The sequence below is a fragment of the Dunckerocampus dactyliophorus genome, chromosome 15, assembly GCF_027744805.1.
Source record: "Dunckerocampus dactyliophorus isolate RoL2022-P2 chromosome 15, RoL_Ddac_1.1, whole genome shotgun sequence".
In the NCBI taxonomy this organism is placed as follows: Eukaryota; Metazoa; Chordata; class Actinopteri; order Syngnathiformes; family Syngnathidae; genus Dunckerocampus; species Dunckerocampus dactyliophorus.
Window position 1 is genome coordinate 21,720,871 of NC_072833.1, and position 21,990 is coordinate 21,742,860.

Sequence of the window (21,990 nt, forward strand, 5' to 3'; positions counted from 1 at the left end):
CATTTGGGAATGGATGGCAAGGGACATTTACAAAAATGGACATCAGTTCCAGACAGTGGATGCACTCCGTGAAGCCATCTTCACCACTTGGAGCAACATTCCCACTTGCCTCCTGGAAACACTGGCATGTCCAAAGCAAGCATGTCCAAACCATTTTTATAGGTGATTAACAATGATGCCGCAGTTACTCATTACTGACTCCTTTTCTGAACAGTTTTCTGTTTGTTTGTTTTTTTTAGCTCTGGTCTTGGTCAGCTGATGAACAGCCTATTTCACTTTAATGCTTGTTTGCAATAAAATGTGTTCTCAAATTTTTCCTTCATCTCACTTCCATTTCTTCTTTTTGCATTTTTAAGCTCTACTTAAGATCCAGCAATACAAAATGTAAGTTCTTGTAACTTTTAACTGGTATTAAATTTGGATCGGGAGTGTATGTATCTTAAACTCACAAACACGTCTCTCCTCTTCAGAACGCCTCTTCCTTTGGGCCACTACTGCAAGGTGCATTCACAGACACTCCAAACATCACAACATCTTTATTATACATGTACGTTTAGTATGTGTGAATGTGTATGTGTGGGCTAAATAAACGGAAAGACAAAGAAAAACAATAAGTTCATATTCCTGTCAGCATTTAAGAGTGCTTCGGAACCTCAGAAAATACACGCAAAACATGTGAATTCAACTTAAATTACGTGGTGTCTTGGAACGCAACCACACATTGCTCATCAAACATGGTTAAAGTGTGATTCAAATGTTCTGGTACTATTAAAGAGACTACAGTAGAGTAAATAGTAAATAGACATGTGTGGTATCTTTCAACCTGATTAAAATTTTCATTTGGAGCTGCTTCTCCATCCAAATATAGATAATCCTGTCCTGTCATTTAACTTTCTGTTCATAAAATACAGTAAAAATGTGTATAATCCAGACATAATTGCAAAGGGTGATTAATCATGTTTAATTACTTTGAAAACTGTGATTAATTTAATAAAAATTGTAAGCATTTGACAGGGGCCGCACGGTGGCCACAGTTTGCATGTTCTCCCCGTGCGTGCGTGGGTTTTCTCCGGGTGCTCCGGTTTCCTCCCACATTCCAAAAACATGCATGTTAGGTTCATTGGAGACTCTAAATTGTCCATAGGTATGAATGTGAGTGTGAATGGTTGATTGTCTATATGTGCCCTGCCATTGGCTGGTGACCAGTCCAGGGTGTACCCCGCCTGTCGCCCGAGGTCAGCTGGGATAGGCTCCAGCATGGCCGGCATAAAAGATGGATGGATAGATGGAACCATTTGACAGCCCTTTATATCATGTATAATTTTTTTCAAATTTAATTTGGTGATTGTTTTTGGTCACAATTGTTTTATATTACACATAAATTGTCGTATACAACAATAAATTATATTGGTTTTATTATTGTCATGGTCATTTATAAATGTATTGTTGAAATTCTATATATACAATTATGAAACAATGTAGACCACGTGTGTCAAACTGGTGCCCTGGAGGGCCGAGACGCTGCAGGTTTTCTCTCCAACCAGTTTCTCCAGCAGGTGATTTAATTGATGAGCTCCTTCCCTCAAATTGAAGGTGTTGATCATTAAAATCACCTGCTTTAGTGACTGGCTGGAAAGAAAACCTGCAGTGTCTCGGCCCTCCATGGCACGGGTTTGACACCCCTGATGTAGACTGTTAATTACTAGTATTAATACATTAAACAATACATTTATTTTCTAAATGTATTACTTTTACAATAATATACAATAATAATAATAATAATAAGTTGTTTTTTTAGGAAATATAGTATAATGTAATACATTATGTATCAGCATAAGTGAATGCCTTACCCCTAATTGCTTCTTGGTACAAAATAAAGTAAATAAAAATAAACACCCCAGACTACTATTTCTATGAATGAGTTTGACTGGACTAGTCAAGACATTGCATGATATGCTGCTATGCCCTTTGAATATAAAACATTTTTTTTTAGCTAGCTTTAGTGCTAAGTGTCCGCTTACCTACAGATGGACACTCCGTCTCCTGCCCCCCCAGTGGTGTTACCTTACCGGCAGATGGTGGATACTTGTCCCTGGGGTGGGGGGTGGGGGATATCCCATTTACAGAAAGACACCCAATCAGAAGCGATTGTTGGGCCCTTTGAAATGTGTTTTATTTTTTTCCAAATTCCCTTTTCATGTTTTACAATTACATTTTTTACCTTTTATGCTTATTTTAATCACCATAGAGTGTGTGCTTTTTGTGTCAGTGAATAAAATGTCCGTCAATTAAATGCAAAAATCCTTTCACTTTTTGATGCAATACATCATTGGGTACAATGCGGCGCTGTGTAGCACTCGTGGCCATTAAATCTGTGTGCGTGGGACATACTTACATAAGTGTGTGTGGAGAGTATTATACTTGCATGTGGATTTAAACAGCTTGCTCGTACATGGGTTTTTTTGCACCTCTTGACTTTTGTCACCTTTTGACTCCATACTCACGATGACAGCATTTCATTCACGTCAGTTTCCGCAAGGTTCCGCGTTTAGTGGATTCCGTTTTTTATTGGCCAATTCCGCGATTCCGTCTGCAATTCTGTTAACGTGATAGCATGTCTCACATTCAATTTATTTATCACTTCTACATTTATTATAATATTCATATTATTCTATGTAATGAAAAATAATAAAATTAGACAGAATAATTATCCTAGAGTAAATGTTTTGGGTTTGCTCATATTTCGTGTGAATTATTACATGACTTGAATACTACTAAAGCCGTTATCCCCAACCTTTTTGAGCCCACATGCTGACTGGCGTTCCCATAAACCTCTGGAGCAACTATGGTGCGTTCAATGTGGCTCTGCAAAACACAATGAAAGAAAACAAACTTACAAAAACTGTGAGCTTTCTGACAGCATACTATTTTACTATTTTTATTTTACAGCATACTGTAAAATAAAATAAACCCCTTTATTTCCAAAATTGATATGCATTGACATAAAATTCTCTATAGTTATTTGCAAAACTGTCTTTTTAATGTGTTTTTTTTTCTTTATCATTGCTTTTAAAAGTTTTTGCCACCTGGTTCGGCCTGCCCCGTATTGCTACCAGGCTGTGGCACTGTGGTTGGGGACGACTTCTTTAAAGGTGCTCGCCTCCGGATGATTCCACCGTAGGAAATTGCACTCTTGTCTGTCCCCTCTTGAATTCTTACTTGTGCTGAAACATTTGGCAAACTTTAGCTGGCTGGATGGAGGGGAAAAAAAAACATTAAAACCACAGCTGACCTCTCAAAAATAAGATTTTAAATAACAGCTGTTGCCTCGGTCCGAGTGCTTTTAAAATTAAAGTTGCAATTTGACAAGAATAAAGTAGCAATAATATAATTTTTTTAAAAGGCGTAATGTTGTAAGAACAAATGCGAATGAATTTTGATGAGTCTTAAAAGAATTTAAAAAAAAGAAAAAAAAATCAGCCTTCCGCTGTAAAATTATGAAAATAAAGTGCTAATGCTATACCTGCAACCTTGGGTGTCCTGGTGGCAGGTGCACTTATGGACATGCTTATGTTCGACATGGTGTTTGTTATTGACAAGTTGTGGTTAGCACCCAGTCCAGTACCACACAATGCCGCCCGGGTTCAGATCAGGGAGGCCTTTCCTCCCAATCACACCCCTCCAGGTCACACTGTCCTTGGGGATTGAAGTCTCCCTACTGAGAACTACAGAGTCACCCCCGGATGGACCCCGAGAAGGTATTCTGAGCTGTCGTTTGGTGCATACGCACAAACGACAGAAAGACCCTTTCCCCAACCCGAAGGCATAGGCGAGTGACCCTCTGGTTCCACAACCCAAACTGTGGGTTTAGGGAAGTCCGACAATGTCTAGTCGGAAATGCCTAAACCTCTTGCACAAGCTCAGGCTCCTTCTCCATCAGGTTCTATGTCCGAAGAACCAGATCTGGCCGCCAAAGACCAGGTCGCACTTTGGACGCTTTACGGGGTTTCTTTTTATGAAGATGCAAGTGCAACAGTAAGGGTTTGAACAGTGCGATGGTTATTTTATGTTTTAGTAAAGTTCCTCTTTCCGATTTTTTTCTAAAGTTCCTAAACTATTAATGCTGCAGTTCAGGTAAGAGTTGCAAGATATTCATCTCTACTGAACAATAGCAGCACACTCCTATGCACTCATCTTTGTCCAGTTACGGAGGTGACGTGTTCAAAAACAAGTGCACCGGACCGAGACAAACCAGACCATGAATTTCTACAGCCTGTAATATGTTTATTGAAGGGGTCACCGACCTTTTTGAAACCGAGAGCTACTTCTTGGGTACTGATTAATCCATGGCAAGGATTAAACACCATGATGGGCCGACCACCAAACCTGACGTGGTCAACCACTCAGACCCAGCCTCCTTCGGAGAACAGCTTCTTCACTCGGTTCAGCAACAACAGCACACCAAGCAACTGGACCTGCCCAACCCTGAGCTCTCCATCAACCCTCATCACTGCCGAGCCGCTGGTCACTTCCATCCTACACAGAGCCAACCCAGACAAAGCCCCTGGCCCTGACAGGCTCAGATGCAGGCCAGGCTGTTTCAGCTTCTCCTGGATTCTGGCTGTATTCCCAACCAGTGGAAGGTGCCCAAAGCTATTCCTATCCCCAAAAAAGCACAGGCACACTACATAAAAGGACTACAGACCAGTGGCCCTGACCTTAGTGCTCTGCAAGTGCATGGAGAGAGCAGTGGGTGAGCAGCTGTCCGACATGCTGTGCAACAAACTGGATCCACTCCAGTTTGCGTACAGAGCAAGACGTAATGTAGAGGATGCAAGTCTCACACTTTTAGACATCGTCACAAAACACCTGAACTCTGCTTTGAACACTGTAAACACCAACACCCTTCTGCACCGCCCTTTAGAACTTCAGGTACACCCAACACTGGTTTTATGGATAAAGAACTTTTTACAAGACAGACCACAACAGGTGCTCGTCAATGGTTTTAAATGTAGCAAATTGGTTTGTCAAGGTTGTGTTTTATCTCCCATCCTCTTCTCTGTATACACTAATACGATCTCCTGCAGCAGTGAAGGAATGACACTTTTTAAATAATGCAGACATGGCCTTGGTGGTGTCTATCCTTTACACAGCACACAGACTCGATATACAAGAAAGCACAACAGCGCCTCCACCTACTGACCACTTTGAGGACTTTTAATATCAGCAGGGACATTTAAACCCTGGTTTATCACTCACTCATTGAATCCATTCTCATATTTAACATTTAATCTTGGTCCAATTGCTCACCACCAAGCACAAAACCAGACTTTCCCGCATAATAAACCAGGCCAGTAAAAATGCGGTTCACCACATACTCCCCTGTCTGAACTGTACAAGCGCTCTGTGATCAGGAAGGCCACCCTGATCACAGAGGACCCCTCTCATCGTCTTCAACAATCATTTCAGCCACTGCCGTCAGGCAGGGGATATAAAGTCCCACTGGCCCGGAAAAACACCTACAAAAAAATCTTTCATTCCTTGTGCTTTTTGTTTTGATGGTGTTTCTAATGTAAAATGTGGGCCGCACGGTGGATAAGTGGTTAGCACGTTGGCCACACAGTCACAGTCTGGAGATCGGGAAGACCTGGGTTCGATTCTCATTCATGTGTGGAGTTTGCATGTGCGTGCGTGGGTTTTCTCCGGGTACTCTGGTTTCCTCCCACATTCCAAAAACATGCATGTTAGGTTAACTGGTGACTCTAAATTGTCCATAGGTATGAATGTGAGTGTGAATGGTTGTTTGTCTATATGTGCCCTGCCATTGGCTGGCGACCAGTCCAGGGTGTACCCCGCCTCTCACCCGAAGTCGGCTGAGACAGTCCAGCATACCACCGCGACCCTAAACAGGAGAAGCGGATAGAAAATGGATGAATGGATGGATAATGTAAAATGTGTCTTGATGGTAATGTGTGAATGTGTTTGTGAGCACTGCCAAAGTAGAATTTATGTCACCATTTGGGACAAACAAAGTATTCTCTTCTATTCTACCTGTTTGATACGCACACACACCAATTTATATATTCTTAACTCATTCAATACCAAAGATGTATTATACGTTTTTTTTTAACCCAAACGCTTGCTCCTAAAGATGTATTTATATGTCTTTTACGCTTTTTGCGTGACAGGCAAAAAGAGGTGACACTTTTATTGTGCACTTGCACAATAAAAGAGGTCACTTTTCATGTAGTTTTAAGCCATAAAATCGGCCACAAAGTGCCAGAAGTGCATTTTGATGCAAGCATTAACACAGTCGACAGCATTTGTTACGGTCCCCATGGCTGTTCTGTAGGGAAGGACACGTAACATAAAAGGACGAACATGAGGGTAGGGAAATTTCAACGCATGCATTCACGCATACACACACACACACACACACACACACACACACACACACACGCACACAATTTAGTTCCAAATGTGACAATTGTAAATAGTTCATGGTGATATATACAGTATGTTAATTTTTATTTTTATTTTCAATTTTTCATTTTCAAAACAACCCTTTTTGTGTTGTTTATGTTGTGGTATAGTTGTTTGAGCTGTCACCAAAGCAAAAAAATTGCGTCAAAGTGAAAGTTAGGCTTGAGATGTATCTATTCACAAGAAGTGTTTTTTCTCGCCTTTTTTGGTTGGGAAGTCATATTTTCCTGAAACTTACCTATGTTCTACTGCTGATTAACTAATGAAGGAAAAAAGGTAGAAACAAACTTTTTTTCCTGACGAAAGACAGGAGTCTACTCTTTCTTCAGGTAGGTTCCATGTTTATGTAACCATGGAACACAATATTCTGTGTGCTTTGAAAATTCTGTCAAAATAGTCTAAAACGGTCGGAACTGAATGGGTTTAATTTTGAAAAATGGCTGGGATTGAATAAGTTAATAGTTAAGGATGTTCATCTATGGCAGGGGTGTCAAACTCATTTTGTCCTCAAAGGGCCAGATGTAACTTATAAATAAAAGTAAATGTAATCAAATGTAATGTAAAATAAACGTAACAACTCCTTAATGTTCAAATGACAAACATTACAGTTGCATAGAAAAAAATATCTTTACTTGTTGCTCTGTTACAACATAAATCATTTGAATTTGTCAGCTTATGAAACCCACACTACTCCATCAATCAAGGATCAAACTATCCAAGTGAATTAAGAAAAATAACATAAAACACAGGTTTTTGTTCAAAACGTTTGTGTCAAAGTTAAAATGGGCTTAATTACTGTAAAATCAACAATTGTGAGCTGCTAACAACATGTATGACAGATGTAGCATTTGCACAGTCTTGCATCCAACTGATGTTTTGACTACAATAATTTGTCTGCATGCAAACATAAAACCTGCAAACACTAAATAATTGCAACAGCAGCTACACATAAATAATATGTAATCAACCAAAAATAACAAAATAAAAGTTGACTCAGTTTACAACTATATTGGTCAAGTTTTTAGGTTAGTAACTAACCTAAAAACTGATATTTCTTATGTCTGTAATTGGTCGGGACACACCTGCTCACAGACCTTCAGCATGCACTGCTTCAAAAAACGCTCCCTCTGGAAAACACTTGGAAGCGTGGGCAGTTTCTTCAGCCACAATAAAGCTAGCTTCCACTGCCGCATTGTTTTTGGCTGTGGATTTTGTGACCACTCTCTGCTGCAACCACAGTTTGCCTTTTAATTCTTGGCCAATTTGTTGCTTTTCTTGAAGGCTAGCTTTGGCGTACTTAGCTGCGTGTTTAGTGTCAAAATGCCGACACCGCTTTGTAACACAAAAGACATACCGGTCTTTCTCCTTGAAACACAAACAAGTACCTGCCTTCCCATCTTTCCTGAAACGGTCTTCCATCCGTATCAACTTTTCTCTCCTTGGACATTTTGGGATCATTATTTATTTGTCAATTCAACTCGTTGGCATTGATGTGGAGACACTGCCGTTTAGTGGCGGTGAGCCGTCACTTCGTATTGTAGTCGACAGGCATTGTGGGAAATGTAGTTTTTGTAGTACGCCTTTCACCTATTTAATCGCTCTCGCGGGCCACATAAAATGACGTGTGATTTAAACAAGAATAGCAACCAAAAAAATGAGATGCACCTCACTGGTGAGTGGCGCTATTTGAGCTATTTCAAGAACAGGCCTGCAGGTGACTAATATGGTCCTTAGGGGCGACCTGGTGACCCCTGTGTTAGGTGTATTTGTACAAAGTATCGGTATTGGATCAGTATCGTCGATACCAGCCTGAATATTACTCAGTATTTGAGTTGAGTTGAGAATTGGAAAATAAAGTGGTATCACACATCACTCTGTGGCGTGAGGTGTTGTGAGCGAGGCGCTGTGTCACTACGCAAGTAAAGTAGTTCTTCAGTGGTATTTCCTACAATAACAATGCAGCTGTAGCTTGGTTAATATGCCGGTCACGTTATGTAAATGGAACATTGTTGGTGTTTTGCGTGGGGTTTTTTTTCGGGCTTTAGGCGAGTTCCATTAAGTGCATTGCTAGCAGCCTCCTGCAAGCTGTTTTTCTCTCTTAGAACGCACAGAAATGGGAAAGATGTGTGTTCATGTTTCACATAAAGATTGTGGATGATGGGAAAAATTCCAAAAAAAGTGCCGTTTTCCTTTAACAAGTCTGTTTTTTTAAATAACTAATCCTTAACTAAGTTAAGAGTTGTAAAAATGACTTATTTGATTGCCTCATACAACAGTCAGGACGGGTGTTTAGTGTTAAGCTGTGTACTGCCCTCCAGTGTTCGGAAAAATAAATGCACGTCAAACTTTTACAATGTGTTTTCTATTATTTTATTCTGCAGCAGTGTTTCCCATACATGCATGTATTTGTGGCAGGCTGCCACTAATAAATCTGAGCTGCCACGAATGGATTTGGCACAGCCTGTTAGGCGGTGGTATGTTCCCAATTTCTTGTGTTTCTTGTATCATGCATTCACCGACACTCTTCTGTCGTTTGGTAACACTTCTCACCTCTCGGTGAAATAGTAAACCAGGGATGTCCAAAGAGCGGCCTGGGGTCCATTTGCATAAAACTTTTTTTTTTTTTTTAATAAAATGGACCTAAGGCACATTGTAGAAATCAAACCAACAAAAAAAATCCTAGCAAAAATGGAAAAATAGAGCAAAAAGGCATAATGTAAAAAGAACAAGCCAAAATAGACACAAAAAACAAATAACACAAGGATTTGTCTTCAAATATATGTCTCACATTTTTTTTTAGCCTTTTAAAGGAATCCCATGCATGCAATTATGCAAATGACATGACATCATGACGCTGAGCCTCCCCACCCACACCCACCCCCACAAATAGATTGCAGTCCTATGTGAAATACTGTACAGTTAATAATAATAATAACAACATTTATAAAAAGAATACAAATTACAGCACAGCTGCCTTGTTTGTGTTCCTCTTAGTTTTGACTGGACAACGTGTGGCTGACCCTTTCTTCTTGCCTCCTCTCTTGGAACTACATTTAAAATGAATAATCTTAATAAGGGATATTACTGCTGGATTAATGAGGGGGTGGTACTTGCCTGCTGATGTGCTTTAGAGGGCAAGCGCTGCGTTTGTGGTCCAGGCTGGTACAGTGGAAGCAGCCCACCTTCCCTGTATTTGACCTGTCACACAGGTGATCCGGGAGGGCGCAGCGCCCGCATGATTGACAGTGTTGCCATGCTTGGTGGAAATAAAATACAGTACATATTAAAGTAGTGAAATGCTTGACCCAATATAAATAATGGAATGCTCATTGATCATTAATGTGGGTATAAAGTATGCAGGAAGCTCTCGCTCTATCTCCGGACGCATGCCAGCCACAGCTTGTCACTTCGCCACAAAACTACTCAGCCACGTCCCCTTTCCCTTGTTCTACTAGCTCGTAGCAAGGAGTCCCAGATTACCTTGTGGAAGTGTAGCAATTTCCCCCTTTGTAGTTGCTGGGCTCCCTGTCTCTATTTTTGGGTATTTCGTATTTAGTTATGTAATAAATTGTTCTTTGAACAGGTTATCCGTTGTGTCCGTCTCTTACGTCATGCGTGCCTATTACACTCTAGATGACAATAACAGGGACCACTACTTTTACGACACATGCACCATCTAGCTAGCTCGCAGCTAATGGTAGCAGTCAACTCTCGAGGTTTACCAAGGTCTTTGCTTGACGCCATGACAGCGGTTCAAGATCCGTACAGTGTCAAAAATAGCGAGTTAACGGCGGTAACTCATTTATCTCATTAATTACGTTTAAATTTTCAGCGTCATGAACACATGCCCATCATGTCAGCCTGACTGTTATGACGGCAGACAGAGGAGCCACAATAGCGCCCCCACAGAGTCACACAATCTGCCGCTCTTAAATAACTTTAGTGTAACCTGAACACATCACATCAACAGCACTGCAATTCCAACACCATGTATGTATCTCCAACTCACACACACGTCTCTAGTCAGCAACAATACTTCATCATTGTCACCAGATGGCAGCGAGGTACAATTTGCTGCATTTAAGTATGCTCGGAAATCCCAGAAAGTACATGTAAACTCAAAGCGCGAATTCAACTTAAGTCACGCGGTGTCTTTGAACGCAACCCTTTCATAATAACACGATTAAAGTGCGATTCAAATGTCCTGCTTCTACTAAAAAGATTAGCGTGAGGCAAATACACTTATAGACATGCGTGCCATCTTTCAGCTTGATTTAAATTTTCACTTTATATGGAACTGTTAATACAGTATATACAAATATAACAGTCATTTTCAGTTAATAAAATACAGCAAAACGGGCATATTTCACACACATAGTGGCAAATGGTGATAAATCAACTTAAACTGTGATTCATTTGACAAAAACAGCCCTAAAAAGTACTGTTAAAAAAAAAAATATATATATATATATATATTTTATATATAAATATAAAAAAATATATATGTAAATATGTTTCAAATTTTTTTAAAAAGGAACTAAGTTTCAGTTACTCACATGGTTTCACGCATTTCTCGCAAAGGGAGCAGTGCCTCCATTGACGGCCATCCTGGAAACAAACAGGACATTTTTACGTTGTAGCCTTAGATATTTTTTTAAACTACGTAGGAAGAATAAGTTGTTACCTTGGATGGGCAGACATTGCATTTAGCGCAGTGCTGATTGAGGGAGCAGACGTAGCGCTTGCAAATATCACAAAACCTAGCAAGGATGAACAACAGACTTTTATTAGCTTATTTTTACACTTGGAAAAAACCTTTTTATTTAAAGTTTAACGTTTTTTTTAATGTTACAATAGCAGTTAGCTTCTTCTTACACTGTGTGACAGTTAATGTTTAAATTTGTTCTCTTACAAGTAGGGGGTGTCCCGGCTTTCACTTCTTTACTTCCGATACGGATATTGAGCCAATACAATGTTAGCCTGAATCATACTTGTATTACTTATCTTGTAGAGTGCAATGTTAGAAAAGGCTTGATTTATTATTACCCAATAGGTTACATAAACCGTACCCTTAAACATTAGAACATTCAATGGAATAAAATAAATGAAAAAATACATTTGAAGACCCTGAAAAATAACTTATATAAATCCACTCAAAATAAAGAATTTGCAAAAAAAAAAAAAAAGTGCAAAATAACCACTAGTTTAACTTAAACATAAGCATATTCTACAATAGAATAAAAAAATCCATCCATTCATCCATCTTCTCCTGATGCTTGTCCAGGGTTGGGTGGTAGGGGCAGCAGCCTGAGCAGACAACAATTCTAAAAATATAAAATATTTTTTGTAAATAATAAATAAAAAGAAAATACAAAAATTTTTGATTTGACAAAGAAGCCCAGGCTCTCCGCAGCTACTTTGTCCAGTTCCTCCCAGGCCAGGCCAGTTGAGAGACATGGTCTCTCCAATGTGTCCTGGGTCTTCCCCGAGGCCTCCTACCAGTCAGCTGTGCCTTTATAGTTTGGATCCCCTGCTTACCTTCACTCTCCTTAGCGCAAAATCGTATCAGGATATGGACAGAGTGGATGATCGGCTTTGATAACAGAGGTGGCACTGACATTAGTTATTATTTTTCTTCCGTTGGCTAGTGCATCAATTAAAGCTCACTGCGACAAGACCCCTTCATGAACTGCAAGCTTTGAAAACTGTATGCAAAACATCCTACGCTTGGTACACATAGCTGATCATATTAGCACCATTGTCACTTAAAACGACATGGACCTTCCTCATCTCCTACATGGCGTTTGTGATGGCATTAGCTGCGTGTCTAAAATCACATACATGTAACACTGCTCTCTGCGATGTAAAGTCAGCATCTATCCAGTGCGCAGTCAGACTCAACTCAAAAAACAGCAGCAGATGATGGTCTGAGCTCCAGATGCGAAGCTAACAACATCTGCTTTCTCCACATGTGCGGCAATTCACCTTTGAACTTCTTTATGCACCAGGGGTATAGTTTTATCAACCATGTAGTGGCGGCTAGTTTCTCATGCTTTGCAAATGTTTCGGACATCACTGCTTGATTGCGGGAGCCAGAGGTTTGTTTCTTTTGACTCTGTGGTCTTGCGACAATCCTCAACTGCGGTAAAGTTAAAAACATATTCACAGATTCAAACTTCCGGGATCAATAACTCCCAAACGAATGGTTGTTACATAGCAAACCATACTTTTTAACCGTGGCAACACAGACAAAAAGCTACTACCCATTCTTTATCAAAACAAGCAGTCTTCTGCGCAGTCTGACTTGCATTGATATCTATGAAAAGCCATCAGCGAGACAGGAGCGCAGGCACCGTCTATAAATGTCTTTATGTTTTTTGTTTTTTGCGGTGGACATCACTGTTGCCAACTCCTCAGTAAGAAAAGTAGCTATCAGCTGTCCTAGATGTTGCTAGATAACGACATTGGCTATTTTGCATGTTATTTGCATATGATGTTGTAAGAGATGTAAAAAAAACATAACCTCATAGGAGAGATGAAAAAATTAAGTGATTAAAAACACTTTGATTATGTTTAGAACTACAAATAATAATAGTTAAACTAAGCAAGGGATTTAGGAAAACGCCCTACATAATCTAGAGAAATGTTTATTAGGTTGTTAATGAATTCACTTCTGTAACGTATAGGACCAAGAAATTCACCTCACATATCAATGGCTTCTTCCTCGTATTACTACAGCAATTAGTGTGCTTTTATTATGACTATTGCTTAATAAATTCATTTCTGTAACGTGTACGTTCAATAAATTCACTTCTATGAAGAGTTGGGAAACAAAACTCACCTCACACATCAATGAGTAACGAGTTTGGGAAAACGTGCATATAAATAATTTTGGGGAATTGAAGTGAATTTATGAACGATAATGCTTATAAAATTACTTAAAAAGCACATTTTCCCAAACTCATTGGTGTAATATAACCAGGAGAAGGTCTTTTTTTTTTTCCTCTCTTTCTAGGGATGTCCGATATTGGCTTTTTGCCGAAAACCGATATGCAAAAACATATTGTCGATATTGTCAAACTCTCAATTTCCGATTCCGATATCAACCGATACCAATATGTGTAACGTCACATATCTTTTTCTTGAGCAAAATTGTTGTAAAGCAAGACTCTAAAATGAGTACAGTTGTTTTGTTGGCTACTCCACCCATATCTGAGTAGATAATTCATGTATTACATATTTTATATAACAATACATTTGTATTTCGTGCCTTGATTTATGTTATTTGTGGAAAGACGTAATTTATTTTTAGCTAAAGGGGTACCGTTTAAAATACATGAAATTGCTGATTATTATTTTGATTGATAACTTTCATGTTCTTATTTTATAGTCTTATTTTATTGTATAAGAACTATGGTCTTTCGGCACTACTTTGTGCACTATAGCTGATGTGTTGGATCAATAAAATTCTTATCTTAGCCATCTGAGAAGATCAAATACATTGTTTTTGGTGCTTAACCGTTTCCCAAGTATATTAGTCTGTGTGTGAATGTATAAACGTGAGGCATTAACTTAAATTGCTTAGAAAGGTGTTTTATGAAGTACATTTCTTTGTATTCACTTACAGCGCAGCCTTTCCACATCCAATATGGTGGCGACGCTGACCGTATGTCGACGTAGGCAGTGTTTCCTGTTTCCCAGCGTGCTTTGCAGTACTGTCATTGTAACTAGCCGCTAAGTTGCATGTTTAGAGCTCACATACTTGTCGGCTGTTCTGCATTATTCGTTGGTAGTGTCTCGTCTGTTGTTATCTACCTACTACGTTGCTGTGTGATGTTTGTTTAGCTCTCTCTTTTAAAAACATTGTGAGTAAGACTACTGTGTGGAATAGTAACCCCCGGGATTACAAAGGTAAATTTGCTGTGAGGGTTGTTGCACTGCTTGTTTAAATATAAAGTTACCTTATTCTCACAGACTGGTTGGCAGGAGTTGGCAACAGTGATGCCAACCGCCATAATACAGAGGAAGAAGACGACATTTGCAGACAGTCCCTGCACTCCTGGCTTGCTGCCGGCTTCTCAATGTATGTCTGATTGCACAGAAGATGGCTTGTTTTAATAAAAAAAAAAAAAAGGTTGTAGCTCTTTGTCTGTGTTGCCACAGGTAAAAAGAGGTACGGTTTGCTATGTAACCATTCACTTGGGAGTGATTGATCTCAGAAGTTCAAATCTGTTAATGTGTTTTCTGCAACTTTATTGCAGTAAACCCTCATGCTGCTTTTTGTGATACTGCCTCAAATGCACAACCCCATTCCGCGCCCCCGCAGGAATGCCCCCGTGCATAGGTTGTGCACTCGCCTTTTTCGGACATTAATAAAAAAAAAATAATGAGACATGGCCAACATCACTAGCTCCTGCTCCTTGCTACTTTGTTTGCACAGTGTTATGCTCAGGAAGGCTCTGCATGCTGGATCCAGGAACTGCTGGATATAAGGTGGATATAAGGGCTGGAGCGGAGTCTGGAATGACTTTAGCTGCACGCTGATTTTTCCAGATACTGTTTTTATTTGCCGATATCGGATCAATATCTGAGATCACCCCTACTTATAAGAAAAAAAACATTTTTAAACAGTAGCTTGACAGGCTAGCTACTCTATGCGTTGACAGAGTTACAATGTTTTTGTTTCTTGTTATGTTATGCAGTTCGCTTCTTTTTACACTTGTTTGGCAGCCAACGTTTATACTTGCTTATTTTTACACTTATAAGGGTCATACCTGTAGCCTTCTTCCTGAGGCAGGACAAAGTGTGCAGCTGTGATGTTCGTAAACAATCGGACAGGAGACTGCTTCCTTCCCGTCTTCCCATGCTTGTATAAGGAATGGTTGTCATAGTCCACCTGTTCATTTATCAACATATTATTATTATTATTATTATTATCATTAATATTCATTTTATTATTAGTAGCATTATTAACACATTTTTACCTGGTAGTCCAGCATGCTAAAAGTAGGGAAACACTCCAGGATGCGAGGTTCAAAGAAATATGGAAAGATCCATATCATGGGCATGTCCGCATTACACTCAGCAGAATGTTCTGGAGAAAAAGCGTTCTGCAGGGTTGTCCATGTCCTCGACATCAAAGAGAAGCTGTTAGCCAGAGGTCTCACCAGGCCTCCAAAGGGAGGGTCGGCCACCATCACCACCTTCTCCCCATTACGCTCGCTAAGGAAGGCCTGGAGCACTGCACTTGAGGCCTGATATCCACAACAACACAGTTCAAACATGGTTAGCGTCTGTTCCAGAAGGTCCGACTCCAACCGAATACATTTTTCCCCATAAAAAAAATAACGTAAATCGAATCCATTCCAAAAAGCCAAATATGATGACACAAAACAGGTTTTCATAGCTTTACAATGATAGTGTTACATGCAGAAAAATTCAAATGCATATAAATACAGTACATAGAAATTACATATGAGAGGGATAAATGAACATTTATGTTTACATTGAAGAAGTGATTCATGCCAAAGACAAAGTGTGGCAGTGAGATTAACACATACACCAGGGGTCACCAACGTGGTGCCCGCGTGCACCAGGTAGCCTGCAAGCCTGCTTTTCATTCAGGTTTCATTCAGAACAGTAGAAAGAAATGCATTCTGAAATACAAACTGTGAGTTGTGGACACCAGCATTTTGTTAATGTTCTGGTAAAACAAGCATATTCGCTGTGTTTGGGTTTAAAATAAGATCTGAAAATAAATGTTACAAAAATGAGTAGCTCTTGGCCATTTTCATTTTGTAAAAGTAGCTCTCACAAGGAAAAACATTGGTGACCCCTGACGTACACCAACTTCATGTTTTGCCATGAGTTATTTCTTGAATTCAATAGTTGAACAACCTTTTTTCCCCCCTTTGTATTGTTTAGCTAGGTAGATAGCATTGAGAAAGCTTGTCTTTGGCCAATGAAAAACGCACATGCTGAAAAATTTAGATACATTCCTAATTGTACGACATTTTTCTTCCCATTGCTCGTTGAGCTAGCAAGCTAGCATTGAGGAGGCTTGTCCTTGGCTCACAAAAAAATGCACAGGCTGAACATTTGAGTCATACTTCAGCAGTGAATGGGCAATCTGCATTGCAGGCATGCCCACAACAAAGAATAAATACAGTATGAGCAATAATAAGATTCACTGCTGGGTGCTCTGAATTGCAGGCGTGGTGAATAATAAGCTGGGCTGCGCCAGTGGGCCTTCTGCAGCGCACCAGTGAATGGGAGCTCTGCACTGCAGGCACGCCCATAATTATTTTTTCTGTCAATGTATCATTTAGGTAGCTAGCTTGTGCAAAAGAGACTTTACCTTTCCCACATGCTGAAAATTCATCCAGTTCCGATTTATACCATGTTTTTCTATCAGTTAAGTTTAGGTAGCTAACATTATAACAGTACACAATGTTAAAGTGCTCCTCCATCCATCCATCCATCCATCCATCCACCTTCTACCACTTATCATAGGTCGGGTCCCGGGGGCAACAGTCTAAGCACGGAAGCCCAGACTTTCCTCTCCCCAGCCACTTCGTCCAGCTCCTCCCGGCGGATCCCAAGTGTTCCCAGGTCAGTTGAGAGTAATGGCCTCCTACTGGTCGGACGTGTCATGAACACTCCCGAGAGAGGCGTCCGGGAGGCATCCTGACCAGATGCCCGAGCCACCTCATCTGGCTCCTCTCAATGCGACCTGAGCAGCGGTTCTACTCCGAATTTCTCCTGTACAACAGTGCTTCTTGCCTTATCTCTAAGGGAGAGCTCAGTCACCCAACGGAGAAAGCTCATTTTGGCCGCTTGTACCCACGATCTTGTCTTTTCGGTCACTACCCAAAGCTCATGACCATAAGTGAGGGGAGGAACGACCGGTAAATTCAGAGCTTTGCCTTTCAGCTCATCTCCCTCTTCACCACAACAGGCCGATAGAGTGCATCACTGCAGATGCCACACCAATCCGCTGTCGATCTCTAATCGGTCGCGTTCTATCCTTCCATCACTCATGAACAAGACCCTGAGGTACTTAAACCCTTCCATGTGGGGCAGGATCTCATCCTAGACCTACAGTACAGATGGCATTCCACCCTTTTCCAGGCAAGAACCATAAACTCAGACTTGGAGGTGCTGATTCTCATTCCAGCTGTTAACACTCGGCTACGAACCGATCCAGTGAGAGTTGAAGATTACGGCCCAATGAAGCCAGCAGGGCCACCTTATCTTCTACAAACAGAGACCCAATCCTGCAACCCCCAAACCGGATCCCCACAACACCATGGCTGCGCATAGAAATTCTGTTCATAAAAGTAATGGAACAGAATCTGTGACAAAGTGCTCCTAGTCGAGCTTTTTGACAACGTGTAGGGAACATCTTGACTCAGACAACACGTGCAGCAGTTAGCTAGTGGCTAGCAGTCAACTCGCGAGATTCATCTAAGTATTCGTCTTGATATCGGACAAGCCTCCCTACCTAGCTAAACAATATATTGGAAGAAACACCTCAGTCAATAAGGAGTATGACTGCAATTTTCAAGCTAGCCAGCTAAAAGGTTGTACTGTTCAGAATACAACTACCTTTTTCAGATTGTGCATTTTTTGGAGGCCAAGGTTGAACCTCCTCAGTGCTAGCTCGCTAGCTAAAGGACACATTGGAGGAAAAAGTTCGTATTACTCGAAAAGTCACTACATTTTTCAGTTTGGTAATTTTTCCGTTAGCCAAGGACAAGTCACCTCAAGCTAGCTCGCTAGTTTAATGATACATGGGATGAAAAAGGTCATACTATACTATTATGAATGTGACCAACGTTTTTCAGGTTGTGCATTTTTCATTGGCAAAGGAAAAGCCTCCATAGCGCTAGACAGAAAAATGGGAAGGGAAAGGCTACACAATTACAATGAAAAATGTTTTCATTGGCCAGGGATATTATCAATTATCATCATTAATTACCTCGCTATCAAAGAAGTGGTGGTTGAACATGTTGTAGTGACAGAACTCATCCTGGCTGTAAAACTGGGCGTACCTAAGAAAAGTGCGAAAAAACACAGGTTACGGTTAGTGAATAAAAACATAAACCGTAAAAAAAAAAAGTTGTTTATAGTACATTCATTCTACAGTATTTCACGTCTGTATTAAAATCAGAAATAGAACGAAAATAAGCAAGTTCATTTAAAGTAGTCATGCCACCAAACCACATGTTCATCATGGTATTTTCGCCGTAAAGAACTTGCTTTCTAGGACTGGATGTTACAGTCCCATGACAATCAGCTCAGATGTTCTCAGAATGGGGTTGGATTTGAGACTGGGAGGTGACTGACTGATGCCACCACCACGACACCTCGTCAGTTGTGTACCTCCGACTCATTGGGTGTTTCGGCCTTTTCGGGCTACAAACTGTCTCCTTTCGCTTCAGCCATAGCCAGTGACTGCTTCTTTTTGCGAGGTTGGTGAGCTCCTTTATGGTCTTTCGTTGCACTCTTGTTCTTAATTTAGCACTTGATTGTGGCGTCAGGTGTATCTACCTTGGGAGAGGATGGTCGTTACCCACCAAGATGTGTTTGAGGGTTGCTGGTTCATCACATTGGGGACAGGCTAGATCCAAGAGATTTAAGTTGGCTGGACAGGACTGTGATGATAAAACTGAGCCTGTGGGAGGGCTCCGCTACCATAGAGACCTAAGCTGCTAAAGCATTTGGCCACCACCACCACAATTCTGCATGTTCATCAATCGCTCCGGCCGATGTGACATTTTGGTGAGAACCCTCCCATCCGAAACTGTCCATGGAATACCGTCCATCCATCAATCCATCTTCTACCGCTTATCAAAAGTTGGGTCGCAGGGGCAGCAGAAGCCCAGACTTCCCTCTCCCTGGCTACTTCGTCCAGCTCCTCCCGACAGATCCCGAGGTGTTCCATGGCCTACTTAGAAACAGTCTTTCCAGCGTGTCCTAGGTCATCCAGTCGGATGTGCCCTGAACACCTCCCTAAGGAGGCATCCGGGAAGCATCCTGACCATATGCCCAAGCCACCTCATCTGGGTCCTCTCAATGTGGAAGACCAGTGGTTCTACTCCCGGATGACAGTGCTTCTCACCTTATCTCTAAGGGAGAGCCCAGCCACCCTATGGAAAAAACTAATTTTGGCCGCTTGTGTCCTTTTGGTTACTACCCAAAGCTCATGACCATAGGTGACGGTAGCAACGTAAATCGACCGGTAAAGTGACAGCTTTGCCTTTCGGCTCAGCTCCTTCTTTAACACAAGGGACCGATGCAGAGTCTGCATCACTGCAGACGCCGCACCAATTCGCCTGTAGATCTCGCATTCCGTCCTTCCCTCGCTCGTGAACAAGACCAGTCTGTGGAATACATTGGTTTCATATTGTTGTGGTGCAGTTTAGGTTAAATTTCTGTTGTTTGCCATATATTTCTTGATATTATGCCCGCTCATTGTGTGGAAGGCTTTTGCTTGGACACGCAAGCAGACAGAGTAAGCCTATTCACATTTCCAAAAGATGACATTCGCCACGTGAGATTTTTCTGTATTGGATTTTGAGGACTTGAGCCCGAAACTCAGCTCGCACTGAGCCTAGCTCTCCTGCTCGGGACGCCCACCGTCACTTCCCGTCACTTCCCGTCACTTCCCGATGAACTAAAGCTGTATAAAAAGTAAAATATTAAAAACAAGCGTAAGACATGACTAGCACAGCTTTGTTCTGTGGGTGGTGGATATATTCTATCAGTTATTATTAAGCCTCAAGCTTCCTTTTAGTAAGTAAAAACCTTGGCTATGATTGCACTACATTGTCATGTAGACCTACAAAGTACACTTGGAAGAACAAGAGGTGAATAAATGTATTGCAACTGATGTGAAACTGATGAGGGGTAGGATTAAATAAGCTTTGCTTCTTCCTACTCCTTTTTGGACATGCAAAATTGTGAATTGTACTATGTGATGTGCTACTGTTTGACTCATATGCATGTTCAGGATGAATTAAAACCATGAACCATGATAATAACAAGCCTAGTAGTGCTGTACAACTTTTATCCGCAGTCCGCAGTGCCCTCTACTGGTCAACATTATTATTATTATTATTATGTTTTTCCCTTTTTTTCCTCTACTGGTCAACATTCAAACTGGACGCCAAACTGTCTATAGAGGCCACCTGTCTATAGCGGCCACTTTTGCAGACTCCCTTGGCTGCTATAGACAAGTTTGACTGTATTTTCTGCATGTCAAACTATACTTGTTATATATTAAAAATGTTTTGTGTTAACATTTTTGGGTGTCTGGAATGGATCAATTGGATTTATACTGCTTCCCATGGGAACAATTGTTTCAGTTTTGATATATTTTGGTTTTAGATGGACCCTTTGTAACTGATAATAATCACAAAAACAGAGGTTCCACTGTATTTGATATATTCTAAGCCAACCTGAAGTCGATATCCAGAAGAAGGCTCTTCAGTGGCTTGGATTTCCAGGTTTCCAGGTTTCCAAGTTTTATGAACTCGTGGAGTCTGGCAACACAAAAACTGTCTTTTTAATTTTATGTTTAAGCCAATAATAAACTATGTTATGGGACTCACCTTGGAGTGCCTACACATAGCACCTTGTGGTATCCCATAGCAACCAGGGTGTCCAGCAGGAAGCGGGATGTGCGCTCTGTGAAGAGATACTGTGCGTTGCTCTTCTTGTCCACCAGAGGACGTAGAAGCACGCTAGGCCTTCGCAGTTGAGAGGCAGAAACGGACAAGCAAGAGTGGGAGGCGTGTTCAGAGATCTCATCAGGAAGGAGGAGCGTCTGACAATCACCACAAAACTTCTTCTCGTCTGTCGGTTGGGAGAGAAACTGTCGGAACCTGCAAGATCGGCAACCAGGATTATCATTATTATTGTAATTTTCATCTTAATAGTATGGTTACAATTATTATTATTGCCATAAGGGAGAATAAAAATAATTTTAAAATGTGAATAATAGTCAGGGGGAAAAAAAATGTATGAAAAATACCAGTTAAACAACAAAAGTAAAAGATTGTAGAATTTGAAAATCAGGGCCTATCGAGTTAGATTCTTTTGGAAATTGTGTTGCTAAAAATCCGAAGAAAAAGCAAAAGGGTGAAAATGTTAGCTAAATTTAACTAGCTGACAGTCGGCTTGCTAAGCAACAACAATTTATTCTGAAAAAAAAAATATTTTTTTTGCAACACATATTACAAAAAGAAGTACAGTTGTCCCTCGCTACATCACGGTTTGAACAACACTCCCTCGCTCTATCGCATTCTTTCAAAAATTGATTCATTAATAATACATTTAATAATAATATATTTTATTTGTTGCGGTCTTTCAAAACACCAAAGGTCACCTTACATGCAATAAAATAATCACAATAAAACATATAAGTAAAAGTAATATTACAAAGGTGGAACAGCCAGACACTCAACACAAAAGGGTCCAGAGTGAAGAGGAGTAAGCCGTTTT

The 21,990-nt window shown here is 40.6% G+C and overlaps 1 protein-coding gene across 9 annotated transcripts in view; it reads right to left on the bottom strand.

Moving 5' to 3' along the window:
- Positions 1-21,990, bottom strand: part of pde5ab (phosphodiesterase 5A, cGMP-specific, b) — a 93,105-nt gene that overhangs the window by 62,636 nt on the left and 8,479 nt on the right. For 3 of the 9 annotated variants that reach the window (XM_054753693.1, XM_054753694.1, XM_054753692.1), the window contains exons 1-2: positions 7,566-9,332; positions 5,864-5,902 (exon numbers count right to left, since the gene is read on the bottom strand). In XM_054753693.1, the coding sequence (XP_054609668.1) occupies positions 5,864-5,902; positions 7,566-7,676 (150 nt within the window). In that variant the 5' untranslated portion in view covers positions 7,677-9,332. Of the gene's footprint in view, positions 1-449; positions 1,508-2,794; positions 3,252-5,863; positions 5,903-7,565; positions 9,333-9,368; positions 9,531-9,597; positions 9,740-11,039; positions 11,092-11,167; positions 11,244-15,257; positions 15,380-15,467; positions 15,738-18,463; positions 18,537-20,945; positions 21,030-21,098; positions 21,372-21,990 lie in introns of those variants that run through there. The other 6 variants (XM_054753703.1, XM_054753698.1, XM_054753702.1 and 3 more) reach the window with 6 other exon arrangements.